Source organism: Rattus norvegicus, chromosome X (assembly GCF_036323735.1).
Source record: "Rattus norvegicus strain BN/NHsdMcwi chromosome X, GRCr8, whole genome shotgun sequence".
Lineage (NCBI taxonomy): Eukaryota > Metazoa > Chordata > Mammalia > Rodentia > Muridae > Rattus > Rattus norvegicus.
In genome coordinates, this window is record NC_086039.1 from 154,600,421 (window position 1) to 154,618,019 (window position 17,599).

The 17,599-nt window shown below is 41.9% G+C and overlaps 2 protein-coding genes across 2 annotated transcripts; both read right to left on the minus strand.

Annotated features, from left to right (window-relative positions):
- Positions 1 to 655: 655 nt before the first annotated feature.
- On the minus strand, positions 656 to 3,722 carry Usp12l1 (ubiquitin specific peptidase 12 like 1). Its single transcript, XM_039100203.2, has 2 exons — positions 2,992 to 3,722; positions 656 to 2,861 (listed from the first exon to the last, which is right to left on the minus strand). Exons 1-2 carry the CDS (start codon positions 3,720 to 3,722, stop codon positions 2,501 to 2,503), a joined length of 1,092 nt encoding a protein of 363 aa, XP_038956131.1. The 3' UTR covers positions 656 to 2,500.
- Positions 3,723 to 15,216: 11,494 nt separating this feature from the next.
- Positions 15,217 to 17,316, minus strand: Pum3l1 (pumilio RNA-binding family member 3 like 1). The gene has a single exon (XM_039100243.2). It carries the CDS (start codon positions 17,293 to 17,295, stop codon positions 15,352 to 15,354), a length of 1,944 nt encoding a protein of 647 aa, XP_038956171.1. The 5' UTR covers positions 17,296 to 17,316; the 3' UTR covers positions 15,217 to 15,351.
- Between the last annotated feature and the right edge of the window lie 283 nt (positions 17,317 to 17,599).

Below are 17,599 nucleotides of genomic sequence, written 5' to 3' on the forward strand. Positions count from 1 at the left end.
GAGGTCTTCTATGGTCATCATGGAAAGAAAACCCCGAGGGATGCTGATGGCTGAAGCCACAGGCCGCTACAGCACATTTCCTTGCCCCTTCCTAAGCCACCGGCTCCTGTCTTGAGTAACCTTCTAAAGGTAAAATCCTCGTGACAGAGGCTGATGATCGCAAGTGGGCTCCACTTAGAATATTTACTTTAGTTATGATAATTCATAGAAACTCTTGTTCTAATATACAAAATTTGGGACGGCTGCCCAAGCAAACATGTACATAATTACAGAGCAACCAGCCTTGTCCAAACTCGCATCTGCCCTCATAATAATCACAGGCAAACAATCACCTGAAATGTGTGCTGGGTGGGTCACCTTTCTTTCTCACTTCTTATACCTGTTATCCCAGTCCCCAACCCAAACCCTGTATGTTTTTTTAAGTTTACTGAGTTTCTGATAAAATTCAAAATGTCTTACTCAGATCCATCTGCACTAAGGATAAAAAGTAAATTTAGAGCCAACACCCAGGATTCCGTCCCCTGCAAACCGTACAGCACAGACCTGAGCCAAGCAAGGCTGCCTGCCTGGAGCTTGGCCCCCTGCTATAACTTGCCTTGTGGAGAACTTAACTAGGCTTTTCCTGCTTCAAAATAACGTGTGCAAGCAGACACAGTACTTCAGGGCTGCGCACGGCAGCCTCAAGGCCTCAGCCCTACTTTATGCCTTTTCTTTGAACACAAAGCTGCAGAGAATGCAGTTCTGAATTCCAACACAGTCTGGTGTGGGCCCGACGGGCGTGTGCTCTCTCGCGCGCAGCTCTAACCCCCGTGCTCTTGGTTGCCGTTCTCTGTGCAATGCTGGCAGATCACGAAACCCAGCCAGGGTAAGGCTTCAGAAACTATCAAAATGAGTTTGCCAAAAGGTCATCTTTTTCTCCCAGCACATCTGTCTACGAAGCCCGATTAGCTAAGTGACCCCGTTGCAAATCTGCTTATGGGATGAATAGATGAAGTCATTTCCTGAGCTAAAGGTAGAAAATAAATGTTAATCATAGCAGCACAAAAAACATTTCTTTTTGCTGTTTTCTTCTCAGTCAACAGTTTTAGTAAAATAGCTTTAGAAAACCAGGGGCTTTATCAACAGGCCGCCACCACACTATGAGGAGTGTGTGTGAGGATGGCTACACAGAGTCTGAAGCTGGACTTTGAGTAGAATCCTCAACCACTTACTGCAAGTTACATTCAGCCACTGTCATACACTTGATGCCTGGCCATATGTGGAGACTCCCGTACTGTTCCCTAAACTCCCAACAGATCTAGCTGTAAGTGTCTGAACAGCGCTCTAATAGGACACTCAGGTCAGGAGGGCGAGGGGCTTCTTTTTGAGATTACTACACTACCAAAATGTAATCTTCCAAAGGGCTTGAGCTGCCCTGGCTGATGGGGTTCTGGCTGCTCTATTAGTCCTTCCCAAGGCTAAAACAGGACTAAAGACTGCCACAGCTGCACGCACCGACGTCCTGGGGTTCGGGCTGGCAGCAGGCCAGCCTCATGCTGGGGCTTCCTTTATCACTCTAGCAACAGGGAACTCCTACTTCACTGCATTTAAAGCTTTAAAAAAAAGTGACAAACTATAACCAAGGAGCAAGTGCTCAGCCAGAGACAGTCCCTCGGGACAGCACTGACCCCGCTCACTACGATCCTCTCATGATTACCTTAGTGATTCAGTTACAATGTTCAGTTCACCTTGAAAACAGAAACGGACAACAGGACTGCCTCAGCTGACAAACAAATCAAATACGCCAAGACTAGCTGGTAGAATCACGGGCACTTCATACAATGCTTGGACTCAACCAGTTTAAGTAAAATAAATAAGGAAAAAAGATCATTACAAAGCCAGTCTCTCCCCTTGGGGAATCAAGAAGCCAGTTTTGACCAGCTGTTCCCTCCATGTACATACACTGTATATGATCACACGCTTCTCCAGAGAAGCAGGTATCTTTGACCTCCTGACACTGGGCTCCGTGTCTGTGCTCTGTGCGTCAGGAAGGCAACTGCAAGTGTTGGGCCCAAAGGTACTTTTCGGGATGCTTGAAGAGACCGTCACTGCTCCATGCACAGTGCACGCACGCATCCCGCGCGCTGGCGCACAGTGCGGTGTGCTCAATCACCCTAGCACATCCTAACTCCTCCACTGCCCTCCCGAAGAACTCACATCATCCTTGGTGCGATGACTACGGAAACCGTGTCGGCAGCTGGCAGCTGCTTCACAAGAGCTGGTATCTCTGATCACGTCCTTGTGTGGAACTGCAGACAGCATGATTCCTGAGCAAAAAATTCAACTAACGTGACCGGAAGGGCGTGTTAATCCAGCCTTTGCTTTATTGTATGCAAAGTGAGCTACTGCCCTGAGCGTCCTGCGTCTGTCTGTCTCTCTTTCTCTCTTCTTAAACATCAGCTCGATCCTTTCGGAAGCAACCAGAGAAGCAAGCAGAAGCTTCTTTCCACTGCGGCACCTTTCAGTCCCGAGACTGAAAGTCCCGAGACTCAGAGTTCTTGGAGATGTCAGATGTCAGTCCGTAGAATTCTTCAATAGCTTGTGCGTCTATTTTTTCTACAATGTCGTCATCAAATAACAACCAAAAATCATGACTCTTAACTATTGCAATATAATGGCCTCGATTGGGACCACTTCCACAGTGAACCACAACAGCGACCAGGTCATACATTCTGTCAGGGTTGGTTGCGTCTCCTGAAGTGTTAAACAGACGGAGTTCTAAAGGAAACACCACCCGGTAAGAAAGCTTTGTATATCGATGAAGCTGGTCCATGTACTTAAACCTCTTCAGGTGCAGAGCCAGGATCATGGGTAGTTTCTTTTTTTTTTTTTTTTTTTTTTTTGGTTCTTTTTTTTTTTTTTTCGGAGCTGGGGACCGAACCCAGGGCCTTGTGCTTCCTAGGCAAGCGCTCTACCACTGAGCTAAATCCCCAACCCATGGGTAGTTTCTTAACTTTCATCCGTTTGTGTGCCTCCTGCTTGCTCCGGCATTCTTCACAGTAGTATTTGTATTCACTGCACAGAGTCTCCGTGTTACTGAACCCTCTTAGGCAGTGAGTGATTGATGTGTTTTGTTCCACGTCAACAGAAAGGTCTAAAAAATCTTCATCTTTGCTGCTTATAGTTTCACAAGTAAGACACCTGGTTTCATTAGTTAATGTTCCCTGAAAAATCTCGTGGACCCACGTTGGGTCTGGCGTGCTGTTGTTATCCTCGCTGTCCACATCCCCGTTACGTAATCGGCCATTTTGCTTCTCCTGCTTTCTTTCTTCTTGTAGAATATCAGCAATTGTATTGAGTAGGTAATTTAAGAATTCATGGGCATCTTGTTGCATGTAGTTATCAAACAGCTCGTTTTCCTTCCGCAATCTGGTGATGAACTTCTTGGGCGGGATCACGCCGACCTTCTTCTTCTGGGTGGCTATGCTGTGGAAGAGGTCTGCCAGGCAGGTGAGGAGGCTTTCCTTTTTTCTGGGCTGACTCTTGTATGCCAGAACTTTGTCCCGAAACGGACGACAAAAATAAAGTGCTTGGAGAATGGAGTTGCAGTAGCAGGTATTCCCAAAATTGACTAATCCAAAATAGTGCTCGTTGACCGGAAACTGTTCTGGACCAATCTCTTTCTCTAATGCCGAGGCATTGGCGCCCATGGTACAGATGGAGGCGAATTTGGAGACTGTCATTAGGAGGAAATTAATTTTTTTATTCATAGTTTGATAGCCAAAGTGAGGCACATGAATATCTATATAGAGCAGTGGTTCTCAACAATTGCAGCTTCCCCTTCCTCTTCTCCTCCCAGTCCCTCCTCCTCCTCTACCCTTCCCTCATCCAACTCTTCTCCCCGTCTCTGGAAATAGGAGGCCTCCCATCGATATCAACCAACTATTGCACATCACATTGCAATAGGTCTAGGTGCATCTGAAAGAATAGTTCTTAATTAACTAGCCATACAAATATTACTTCAGTGAACTAAACTCTGAATTTGTTCTCAAAAGGCATCCACCTATCTACTCATTCAAAACTCCGTTCTTTCTGTGCCAATTCTGTGGCAAACACTGAGATCAGAGTGGTGAATGAAGTAGACAAGACTCCAGCTCTCCTTTGGGACCACTGCTAAGGTCATGCTTAGGTATGGAGTAGTCTCACCCTGAGCCTACAAGACAAGCGACTTTTTGTGACACTGAAGATTTTGAGTGAGTACAAGAAATTGGACAGTTAGTTATTTCTCCTGTTGAGGGTTTGTTTCTGCTTTGATTTGACTGTTATTAGGACTTGATGGCTCTCTCTTGGAATATGTAACTTGGTTTTTTAATTGATAAAATCTCACAGTTAAGGGATTTTGTATATTTTTAAGGAGAACTGGGACTTTTAAAAGACTGAGCCTTCAAAAAGTTGGGCTGTAGTTTATATTGTTCTTTTGTTTTTTTTTATCCTTGAGGAACTTTTTGTCTTTTTACCATTTTCTGTCAACAGTGATCAGATGTGGCTTTCCTGGAATTCTTGGAATGTGGATATTCTTAAAGATACCATTTTTTTTTGTTCTGGGTGCACAAGTCAGTATGCCAGTCATTATCATGACCAAACTGGATTCTACTCTTAAAAGATACCATTGCTTTTCAATGTCTGTCTTAGCATAATACTTCTAGGAAAAACTAGAACTATTTATCAGTTACATGTTTTCAGTACTGTGAGCAAATGCCTGATTAAAGCAATTCTACGTTTGAGCGTTCAGTCCATGGCACGGAAGGAATGGCCACAGGAGCTCAAGGCAGTTGGCCACATTATATCTATAGTCAGGAAAGAGGAGAGATTAATGCTTGTGCACAAATCATTTTTTCATTTAATGTAGTCTAGTACCCAAGACCCTCTGTGGCTCACATGCAGGAAGTTCTTCCTCTTTCTAGAACATACTCACAGAAATTCCCAGAGACATGTCTCCTACATGATTCCAAATCTCATCAATTGACAGTAAAGATCAAACATCTTAGAGCCCAACATTCACTTTCTTTACCATTTTAGTCACATTGACTTCTGTGGGGAATCATGAATCATATTTTGCTATGTATATGTGGTTTGTGTGAAGCCAGTGTTCTAGTCTTCTACCATATGTTTCTTCTAAGTATTAATCTTAGGCCTTCTTCTCTATACCCCATTGTCCTGCTACACTGCAAAGGGGTCATGGAGCAGAAGTCATGAAGGCTTGGAAGTAGAATGCAAGACAGATTTGGAAGCACTCTGAAAAATCTGTTCCTTTGCATAGTATGTATGTATGTATGTATGTATGTATGTATGTATGTATGTATTTATCTCAGAAGGGTTTCATGTAGCTCAAGCTTACTCTATAGCTGAGGTTTCATGTATTGGTCAAGCTCATTATATAACAGGCTGGCATCAAACTCCTGATCTTCCTGCTTTTAACTTTCTAGTGCTAAGCATGTCTTACCATACTGGGCTTCTATTTTTCACATCTAGAGTTCTTTTGATTTAGGGTCACACAAGTAATATAAATAACAGGGAACATAAAAGACTTATAATAGAATAGAGGGAACGTGGGGGCAGCAGGCTGTGAATGGTACTCTGATTCCTGGTCGAGATAGGTTGAATACCTGGAAACCCTGAACGAGACTACAGGTGCATTCCCATTCTCCCAGGATATCAGGGCCTCATGTAGCCACGCCCCCAAAGACCGCTGTAGAGAGGTTTGACAGACCAGTCATGTAGAGTAATGCCACAAGCCTCTCCTCCACAGGTGAGGATGTGACCACAGGTTACATAGGCTCAAGACAGACCAGTCACAGAGAACAATGCCCCAAACCCCTCCTCCATAGGTGAGGACATGACCACAGGTCATGTAGGCTCAAGACAGATCAGTAATAGAAATAGGACTATACCCCCGTACCTGCTGTCAGACACTGACACATCCAAAAACTGTATTTAAGAATCATGTTCAGGATTAAAGGTGTGCAGGAATTATTCCATCACCTGAGAGCTTCTGTCATGAGAGTTCTAACACTGCCGCTTGGGGAAGTGATCTGAAATCAGCGACAGAAGCTCCCCTGCACCCCTTACCAGCTAGTCACTCTCCTGCTAGTAGCGGCAGGGCAGCAGCCGAACATGACTAGCAGAAGGCAGCAGAAGCAGTGCCCCCTTCCTGCCTCAGTTCTCTCCACCCCATCCCCGCACCTGAACCCGCACACCTGGAAAAGCCCCAGGTGCCAGGGCCCCACGAGGAAACATGTCTATCAGTCTAACACATGGATGTCAGAGAAGACAGACAGGAAACTATGGCTTTGAAATAGTAACTTAGGCAGGGTTCTACCATTCACCCTCCCATATCTGTATGTAAGACGTGAAAAATGTAGAATGCCAGAATATCAAATTAGATACTAAAACCTTCATATCAAACAGATATAGACATGATAGATAACTGACAGCTCATTTGATAGATGACTAATGATGGTGATTGATAGACTGATAAAAAGAATGGAAGGAAGAAATATTATGCCTAAAAGGATGCTTGGATGGCAAAAAAGCATATGAAAAGCTGTGTTCAATATCAGGACGTGATAAAGAAATGAAAATTAAAATGGCAGTGAGATACCCTTTTAAAGAAGCCATTGCAATGCAAAGAGAAATACAAAAGAAAGGAAGAAAAGTACAAAAATGTGTGATGAAAGGATGCAAACTAACTGAAACTTCCATATGTTGCTAGTGGGAATGTAAATTTGTACAGTCACTTTGGGAAAATCTGTCCCACATATGCAACCCAGTCATCTTCTTCCAGCTATTCCTCATGAAAAGTGAAAATATTACATTCATGGAAAAGACAGAATGTGTTCGTAAAGACTGTATATGTTTATGTCAAAGCTAGAAATAATGCAAATGGTCTTCAACAGATGGAAGGGTAAACACCTTGTGGTTCTTTCATAACACAGATTAATATACAGAATTGCAAAGGAGTGAACTGATGAATAGCCAATGTGATCTGCCAAATGATGAAACTATACTAAAATGCTTACATATATGTAGTTCTAGTTATATAATAATTTGCAATAAGACGAACTATATACATAAAGTAAAGGAACATTTTTTCAAAGGATATAGAAGGATTGACTACATAGATGTTACTGTGCACTTATTGTTAGGAAGACTGGCATGTTCTATATCTTGACTGTAGTGATAATAACTCTGTGTTGCTAAAAATCTCCTAGCATTGTCCACTAAAAAGGGTGAATTGTAGGGCTAGTGGTGTAGTTCATTTGTAGTTTTTGCCTATTATATGCAAGGTCCTGTATTCTATACCCAGCATTGTCAAAAGAAGAAAAAGATATAAAGTATGTAAATTATATGTCAATAAATCTGAGTTTAAAATGTGATTCTTTGGGATGAGTGAAAAGAATTGTTTAGTGTTTGTAGTAGAGAGAGTAGTTTTATAGAATCCAGATGCTGCTTTTAGTTCTCTTACGAGATAGGCAAAGCTATTTGTTTTGATTCCAAGAGCTAGTACCTGAACACAGTGACAAATCTTGACTATTGCTGACAAATATAAAATGAAAAACTGCCACAGATTATCTTAGTGAGAAAGGAGCACAGGAATGAGTCAGTCACCCAAAGTCCATGCCCTTATAGGTATATATGCACCCTTAGAGAATAGAATGTTTCTTGAATTTGTGTGTGTGTGTGTGTGTGTGTGTGTGTGTGATGAAGTGAGAAATATGTGTGCAAGATAATTTTTAACTTACTATTGTGCAATGATAGCCACACAACGTTTTCTGGCTTTCTCTAAGTAATTTGCTTCTGCTTGCTTCTGTGAGTTTGTTTAGATGGTAGCTACAGAGTTACCTTTCATAAGACCAGACCTTTAGACTTCATCTTTGCTGAAATAAGTCATTGTCATTTTATACAGTAAGGCTTGACAATTCTCTCCCTAGCACCTAATTAGCTAGCCACAGATTTTGACAGACACACACACGCACACCCCAAAGTACAGCACTAAGTGTTGTATTTATTGCCATTCAGTTTCCAATCTTCTCTGCCCTTTTGCTGTTTGTTCTGCAGGAACACACTCTTCCTCCCTCCTCCTGTATCTTCTCTCCCTTCTGGTTATTCCTATTAAAATTCACCCGTTCTTTCTCTTTTATATGTTATAGATAAGATCAGGGCCTTGTAAGTGTGGAGCAGGTTGTCTGCAACCAAACCAACTCCTCAGCCCCAATCCTCCCATTTTTTTAAGGCCAAGTTCCTAGCCATTCTCCTTGGGGAGGCCATATTGAGAATTGACTTTGAAACATTCCCTCCTTCCCTTCACTGAGCTTCAATACTATGGATACAGATGTAATATAATCTAGTGCAATGTTTCTTACATATTATTTTTTTAGTATATAAGTGATATGAGGAGACGTATTGGACTCAAGTCATCACTGTTCATGCCTTCCCTGTCTCCTGCCAAGACTCTCAACTTTGAACCTCATCTCAGGATGTACTGTAGTGACCTTGTTAGAATGGGCAATCAGAAAATGTTTGCCTACAGAGAAATCCAGAACTTACGACAACAAATGAAATTTTGCTATCTATATTAGCCCATGGGAAATTAGACAAGTTTGAATGTATGCCACATGGCATTCAAGCATGGAATATTGTTTATAAGTGTTTAGAACTTTAATATATAAAGCTCAGCTATAATTGAGACTCTATAGATTTCTTCCACTTCCATATCACATGCAAATAAAAACAATTTCAGCAAAGAAAAGTGAATGTCTTCTTGAATTGGAGAATCTTGTGGATTCTGATTGTTAAAAACAAACTTCAAAGCAGAAGGGAACTGATCGGTATGTAATTCAAAGAGTTCATTAGATTACAGGAGAGACATACAATTCCCTGTGTAAAAGGCAACAACAGCTTACATTGTCAATTATAGGGAAACCCCCACAAATCTGGAAGTTGAATTTAAAGCTTATTTGATTTGAAGCCTGAATTATTTGCTGCTGAGACTTATATAAGATTAGGTATCTCTGCTTAAACACTAAATCAAACTTAACAGGAAGAGATATTGCGACTAAACAATGTTCAACAAAATGATGTTCTTTAATATTTTCATAAAACTGAAATTCAGCTGGGCTTTTTTATTGCAGGCTTTGATGGCTCTATAAATTTTTATGAGACAAGACCAGGATACACATACACCTAGTAAGAGACTTATGGATGCAGCGTGGCCTATGGAGGTGTGAGAAGATACCTGGAAAGATCTGGGTTTTAATTCCAGCTCTGCTACTGCCTTCCTTGGTCACATGCCTTCTTGCTGGCCCTGACTTTTCATATTTAGACGTAACTGACTTGAGTTTTTATTTTTCTTCAATGCATCAAAGATATTTAAGTTTCAGTTCTCTCTTATTTGTATTGTTATCCAATATTCAGTATATTCTCAGTTACAATCTTCTTTTCTTTCCTTGTCTCAAATTTATTTGTAAAAACAGCATAGGACACTGTCATCTGCAAATAGTGTGTGGGTAGGTGTGTCACAGCAGTCCGTCTGTCTTCACACTGGCAGGAGCCTTTTCTATGGGGCCTGCACAGCGGCCTGGGCACCCTTGGGAGCCTGGGCTGGAGCTGAAGCCTGGACCTTTGCTGGAGCTGAAGCCTGGACCTTTGCTGGAGCTGTGGCCTCTTCCTTGGTTTGAACCTTGGGCTTTGGTTGTCAGAGCCTACAACTCTTGGTCCTTTAGGTTTTGAATCTTCTTGCCAATCTTGGGGTGAACAATGAAAGACAGATGGTTTTGTTTGCAGCTGGGGTCCTTTGGCATCTTGGGCTTGATGGCCTGAGGCTTCACGAGGGCCTTGATGGCCTCTGCTTCTGCGTTCACTGCCTTTGCATTGGTGGCCTGCTTCTTCTTCAGGATTTTCTTGTTGTGCTTCTTGGCAAAGCACATGTTCCTCAGAAACCTGGGGTTGGCCACCTTAAGAGATTCGTGTCTTTGTGACTGGGGTTTCTTGATGCCATTTCTGTGCCATTTGTGGGATTGGTTGTGTACGGTGTGGATCTTGGACTTGGCCTTGTCTGCATAGTAAGCTGTGGCTCCTGCACACCTGGGACCTGAAGAGAAAGAGAAAGGGCACAATCTTATTTTTTAAAATACTGAAAACCTAAAAGATTTCATGGAGATAATATAAAATTTTAAATGTCTAGTGTTTTTCCTCCTCAGATACATTAACTTTCACATTAAAGTTAAACAAGGAAATGCCAGCCTTCTGTGATTTTCATTTACATCTATTACCATGCATAAGAGCATCAGAAGCATTTTGTAAGGAGAATATCTTTTAACTTCCTCCTCCTTCCTCTGGTACCTTAAACCTATAGTTTTTTTTTTTAAATCAAGATTTGCCATTGTTTATTTATAGCAATTTGTGGACATATAGCCTATATAAAAATTTTCAAAAACATTGTTAAATGGTAAATTTTAATTAGTACCCGACCCACTCCAAAAGAATTAAATCGAACTTTTCGAAATTAAGGCAGTAAGCTTTGGGTCCAGTTCAGTGGAGAAGATCAGTTGCTGTTAACCCACACCTACATGGACATGGTGGAAGGAGCTAAATAACTCCCACATGTTCTCCTCTGACCTCTAAATGTGGCCCATAGTGTGCATAGTTCAACACATTTATATAAATAAGTAAATAAAATAAAAATAATTTTTTTTGTTATCATTAGCATTTTTTTTATTAACTTGAGTATTTCTTATATACATTTCGAGTGTTATTCCCTTTCCCAGTTTCCGGGCAAACATTCCCCTCCCCCCTCCCCTTCCCTATGGGTGTTCCCCTCCCAACCCTCCCCCCATTGCCGCCCTCCCCCCATAGACTAGTTCACTGGGGGTTCAGTCTTAGCAGGACCCAGGGCTTCCCCCTCCACTGGTGCTCCTACTAGGATATTCATTGCTACCTATGGGGTCAGAGTCCAGGGTCAGTCCATGTACAGTCTTTAGGCAGTGGCCCAGTCCCTGGAAGCTCCGGTTGCCTGGCATTGTTGTACTTTTGGGGTCTCGAGCCCCTTCAAGCTCTTCCAGTTCTTTCTCTGATTCCTTCAATAGGGGACCTATTCTCAGTTCAGTGGTTTGCTGCTGGCATTCGCCTCTATATTTGCTGTATTCTGGCTGTGTCTCTCAGGAGCGATCTACATCCGGCTCCTGTCGGTCTGCACTTCTTTGCTTCATCCATCTTGTCTAATTGGGTGGCTGTATATGTATGGGCCACATGTGGGGCAGGCTCTGAATGGGTGTTCCTTCAGTCTCTGTTTTAATCTTTGCCTCTCCCTTTCCTGCCAAGGGTATTCTTTTTCCTCATTTAAAGAAGGAGTGAAGCATTCACATTTTGATCATCCGTCTTGAGTTTCGTTTGTTCTAGGGATCTAGGGTAATTCAAGCGTTTGGGCTAATAGCCACTTATCAATGAGTGCATACCATGTATGTCTTTCTGTGATTGGGTTAGCTCACTCAGGATGATATTTTCCAGTTCCAACCATTTGCCTACGAATTTCATAAACTCGTTGTTTTTGATAGCTGAGTAATATTCCATTGTGTAGATGTACCACATTTTCTGTATCCATTCCTCTGTTGAAGGGCATCTGGGTTCTTTCCAGCTTCTGGCTATTATAAATAAGGCTGCGATGAACATAGTGGAGCACGTGTCTCTTTTATATGTTGAGGCATCTTTTGGGTATATGCCCAAGAGAGGTATAGCTGGATCCTCAGGCAGTTCAATGTCCAATTTTCTGAGGAACCTCCAGACTGATTTCCAGAATGGTTTTACCAGTCTGCAATCCCACCAACAATGGAGGAGTGTTCCTCTTTCTCCACAACCTCGCCAGCATCTGCTGTCACCTGAGTTTTTGAACTTAGCCAATCGCACTGGTGTGAGGTGAAATCTCAGGGTTGTTTTGATTTGCATTTCCCTTATGACTAAAGATGTTGAACATTTCTTTAGGTGTTTCTCAGCCATTCGGCATTCCTCAGCTGTGAATTCTTTGTTTAGCTCTGAACCCCATTTTTTAATAGGGTTATTTGTTTCCCTGCGGTCTAACTTCTTGAGTTCTTTGTATATTTTGGATATAAGGCCTCTATCTGTTGTAGGATTGGTAAAGATCTTTTCCCAATCTGTTGGTTGCCGTTTTGTCCTAACCACAGTGTCCTTTGCCTTACAGAAGCTTTGCAGTTTTATGAGATCCCATTTGTCGATTCTTGATCTTAGAGCATGAGCCATTGGTGTTTTGTTCAGGAAATTTTTTCCAGTGCCCATGTGTTCCAGATGCTTCCCTAGTTTTTCTTCTATTAGTTTGAGTGTGTCTGGTTTGATGTGGAGGTCCTTGATCCACTTGGACTTAAACTTTGTACAGGGTGATAAGCATGGATCGATCTGCATTCTTCTACATGTTGCCCTCCAGTTGAACCAGCACCATTTGCTGAAAATGCTATCTTTTTTCCATTGGATGGTTTTGGCTCCTTTGTCAAAAATCAAGTGACCATAGGTGTGTGGGTTCATTTCTGGGTCTTCAATTCTATTCCATTGTTCTATCTGTCTGTCTCTGTACCAATACCATGCAGTTTTTATCACTATTGCTCTGTAATACTGCTTGAGTTCAGGGATAGTGATTCCCCCTGAAGTCCTTTTATTGTTGAGGATAGCTTTAGCTATCCTGGGTTTTTTGTTATTCCAGATGAATTTGCAAATTGTTCTGTCTAACTCTTTGAAGAATTGGATTGGTATTTTGATGGGGATTGCATTGAATCTGTAGATTGCTTTTGGTAAAATGGCCATTTTTACTATATTAATCCTGCCAATCCATGAGCATGGGAGATCTTTCCATCTTCTGAGGTCTTCTTCAATTTCTTTCCTCAGTGTCTTGAAGTTCTTATTGTACAGATCTTTTACTTGCTTGGTTAAAGTCACACCGAGGTACTTTATATTATTTGGGTCTATTATGAAGGGTGTCGTTTCCCTAATTTCTTTCTCGGCTTGTTTCTCTTTTGTATAGAGGAAGGCAACTGATTTATTTGAGTTAATTTTATACCCAGCCACTTTGCTGAAGTTGTTTATCAGCTTTAGTAGTTCTCTGGTGGAACTTTTGGGATCACTTAAATATACTATCATGTCATCTGCAAATAGTGATATTTTGACCTCTTCTTTTCCGATCTGTATCCCTTTGATCTCCTTTTGTTGTCTGATTGCTCTGGCTAGAACTTCAAGAACTATATTGAATAAGTAGGGAGAGAGTGGGCAGCCTTGTCTAGTCCCTGATTGTAGTGGGATTGCTTCACGTTTCTCTCCATTTAGTTTAATGTTAGCAACTGGTTTGCTGTATATGGCTTTTACTATGTTTAGGTATGGGCCTTGAATTCCTATTCTTTCCAGGACTTTTATCATGAAGGGGTGTTGAATTTTGTCAAATGCTTTCTCAGCATCTAATGAAATGATCATGTGGTTCTGTTCTTTCAGTTTGTTTATATGATGGATCACGTTGATGGTTTTCCGTATATTAAACCATCCCTGCATGCCTGGGATGAAGCCTACTTGATCATGGTGGATGATTGTTTTGATGTGCTCTTGAATTCGGTTTGCCAGAATTTTATTGAGTATTTTTGCGTCCATATTCATAAGGGAAATTGGTCTGAAGTTCTCTTTCTTTGTTGTGTCTTTGTGTGGTTTAGGTATAAGAGTAATTGTGGCTTCGTAGAAGGAATTCGGTAGGGCTCCATCTGTTTCAATTTTGTGGAATAGTTTGGATAATATTGGTATGAGGTCTTCTATGAAGGTTTGATAGAATTCTGCAGTAAACCCGTCTGGACCTGGGCTCTTTTTGGTTGGGAGACCTTTAATGACTGCTTCTATTTCCTTAGGAGTTATGGGGTTGTTTAACTGGTTTATCTGTTCCTGATTTAACTTCGATACCTGGTATCTGTCTAGGAAATTGTCCATTTCCTGAAGATTTTCAAATTTTGTTGAATATAGGTTTTTATAGTAAGATCTGATGATTTTTTGAATTTCCTCCGAATCTGTAGTTATGTCTCCCTTTTCATTTCTGATTTTGTTAATTTGGACACACTCTCTGTGTCCTCTCGTTAGTCTGGCTAAGGGTTTATCTATCTTGTTGATTTTCTCAAAGAACCAACTTTTGGTTCTGTTGATTCTTTCTATGGTCCTTTTTGTTTCTACTTGGTTGATTTCAGCTCTGAGTTTGATTATTTCCTGCCTTCTACTCCTCCTGGGTGTATTTGCTTCTTTTTGTTCTAGAGCTTTTAGGTGTGCTGTCAAGCTGCTGACATATGCTCTTTTCTGTTTCTTTCTGCAGGCGCTCAGCGCTATGAGTTTTCCTCTTAGCACAGCTTTCATTGTGTCCCATAAGTTTGAGTATGTTGTATCTTCATTTTCATTAAATTCTAAAAAGTTTTTAATTTCTTTCTTTATTTCTTCCTTGACCAGGTTATCATTGAGTAGAGCATTGTTCAATTTCCACGTATATGTGGGCATTCTTCCCTTATTGTTATTGAAGACCAGTTTTAGGCCGTGGTGGTCCGATAGCACGCATGGGATTATTTCTATCTTTCTGTACCTGTTGAGGCCCGTTTTTTTGACCAATTATATGGTCAATTTTGGAGAAAGTACCATGAGGAGCTGAGAAGAAGGTATATCCTTTTGCTTTAGGATAGAATGTTCTATAAATATCCGTTAAGTCCATTTGGCTCATGACTTCTCTTAGTCTGTCGACATCACTGTTTAATTTCTGTTTCCATGATCTGTCCATTGATGAGAGTGGGGTGTTGAAATCTCCCACTATTATTGTGTGAGGTGCAATGTGTGTTTTGAGCTTTAGTAAGGTTTCTTTTACGTATGTAGGTGCCCTTGTATTTGGGGCATAGATATTTAGGATTGAGAGTTCATCTTGGTGGATTTTTCCTTTGATGAATATGAAGTGTCCTTCCTTATCTTTTTTGATGACTTTTAGTTGGAAATTGATTTTATTTGATATTAGAATGGCTACTCCAGCTTGCTTCTTCTGACCATTTGCTTGGAAAGTTGTTTTCCAGCCTTTCACTCTGAGGTAGTGTCTGTCTTTGTCTCTGAGGTGTGTTTCCTGTAGGCAGCAGATTGCAGGGTCCTCGTTGCGTATCCAGTTTGTTAATCTATGTCTTTTTTTTTCTCTTTTACAATTTTATATATAAATAGGTCCTTTAACAAGTACATGCATAGGGCATCCAGGTATGAGTGTGACAGATTCCACCCTTCCCCTCGGGAAGTGGGTTCCAGCTTGCTCATCTGGCACGCCTATGCAGTCAACTTCTCAAGCAGAGTCTGGATGCCTTTGCTGGTGCTTTTGGTTTTTTCCAAGGTAGGAATCAGGGTTTTCAGTCCAGCTTTGACTTTGTTTACAACGTCCTGGTCACAACTCTGAAGAAGGCTGGAAAGAACGATGGCTCCTCGGTTGATGCTGGCCCAGGACTTGAGGTTCTTCACACCAAAGCACTCTACAAGGGTTTTTGCAAAACAACCTTCTTTTCCATTTTCTTTTATCTTTTTATCTTGCTCTATTAACCATTTGAGGACCAGATGTCCTGCAGGATGCTCAGCAATGTGGAGCTCTCCGTCCTTGCCCCCAGGATACAGTTCCTCTGCTGCCAAACCGGCGATGGCATCCATAGCAGGCTGAGCGTCCCCAGTAGCAGATCCCAGGATGTCAGACACCAGCACACATACAGACTTGTCCAGCACCACCTCTCGAGTGTGTCCTTGCAGGTAGCTTAGCAAAGCTGGAGAGATGGACTCCAAGAGCTCACGCCGGCGGATTGCAGTGTCCTTCTTACTGTGTGCATTGCCGTCGCCCTTCTGCAGCAGCTGGATGATCTCTGGCACCAAGTGGGCGGAGTTTCGGGGGCTCAGCAGGTACAGCAGGACTTTCCTTCCATATTTGTCATTAACGATGCTGGGCAAGGAGCTGATGACTTCTGATATGATTATCTGCTTCACAAGCTTGGTATCATCAATACAATCGAACGCTGCCAGGAGAACCAGGTGAGAGTACTGGCCATTAGCAATCTTCTCCACATACGTCTTCATTGTTTTCACAATCACTTTCCTGTCCTTGGGTGTACCATGCCACAAGCAATGCATGGCCACTCTGGCGCCATCGTGTGTGTGGGCCAGGTACACCACTGCTTCCCGGATGGCTTCAATTAGTTCTGATCGAAGTTTTGGGGGTGCATAGGTAAAAAAGTCCAAGAATACTTTATGAACCAGTGAGTGCTTAATCACAGCTTCCTTTTGGGCCATGGGAGTCAGAATCTGCTTCATCTCATCCAGGATAAGTTCTAGCTTCCCTGGCTGCACCTCTAGCACCTTTTCCAGCGTTGGGTGATCTGCTGACTTGTAAAGCTGAAATGTGTTCCCATAGAGCTCCTCTGTCAGCATGTTCCTCTGTTCCAAAATGGCTTTGTCGTTGTACGCATACTCCACAATGGCCGATGCCTCTGAATGCCGCAGCATCTTCCTCACATGACCTTTAAAACTTCTGATTATCTCCGCAATCTGTGGTTTACTTCCATACATGAGAAATTTCTTAACGATATTCCTGGAATATTTGGCTTTACTTAATTCAACCAAGTCACCTTGCAATTCTTCGAAAGCCCACTTCCTCTGCTCCTCGCTCCCATACTGAATGAGGCACTGGATCACTCGAGTTGAGTCATGCGCAAAGGCAATAGTTTTAATTTTTCCTTGAATCAGCTTCTGCAAATCACTCATGAGCTTCACCCTTTTTTCTTTGTCACAGTCTTTTCTTCTCAAGCTCTCCCAAATGTGCTTTGCTCGAACCACGACGTCGTAATTGGTCTTATCACTGAGCTGTCTGTTCTGCTTCAGCTCTTTCTTCTTCTTTTTGAAGTCATCCCACTTGGGTTTCTTGGCTGCTGATTCATCACTTTTCCCATCTGGCTGGAATTTCCGCTTCTTGTTGAATTTATTTGCCTTCTGGAATTTGTCCTTCGGTCCTTTGCCCCCTTGTGGCTTGTTCTTGAACTGCTTCACACCCTTCTTGCCAGGTTTTGTGGCACCTTTCTCAAAGTTCTTAGATGTGACTTTAGGCCCGCCTTCCTTAGCAGCTTTCCTTGGGAATGCCTTTGCAGAACTAGACTCACTGTTTTTATGAAATTTATTCTTTCCTTGTGATGTCTGTGGACTCTTTCCTGTAATTTTTTTCTTCCCTTTGACTTCCATCACAGCACTTCGCACACGTGGGGGGAATCTATGTCTTTTTATTGGGGAGTTGAGGCCATTGATATTGAGAGATATTAAGGAATAGTGATTATTGCTTCCCGTTATATTCATATTTGGATGTGAGGTTATGTTTGTGTGCTTTCGTTCTCTTTGTTTTGTTGCCAAGACGATTAGTTTCTTGCTTCTTCTAGGGTATAGCTTGCCTCCTTATGTTGGGCTTTACCATTTATTATCCTTTGTAGTGCTGGATTTGTAGAAAGATATTGTGTAAATTTGGTTTTGTCATGGAATATCTTGGTTTCTC

Bases quoted from the DNA above. Each gene is read 5' to 3' on its own strand.
- Usp12l1 (XM_039100203.2), bottom strand. From the start codon at position 3,722: ATGACAGTCTCCAAATTCGCCTCCATCTGTACCATGGGCGCCAATGCC. The intron at 2,862-2,991 runs TAAGAAACTACC...AAAAAAAAAAAA, and splicing joins GCACACAAACGGATGAAAGT to AAAGAAACTACCCATGATCC.
- Pum3l1 (XM_039100243.2), bottom strand. From the start codon at position 17,295: ATGGAAGTCAAAGGGAAGAAAAAAATTACAGGAAAGAGTCCACAGACA.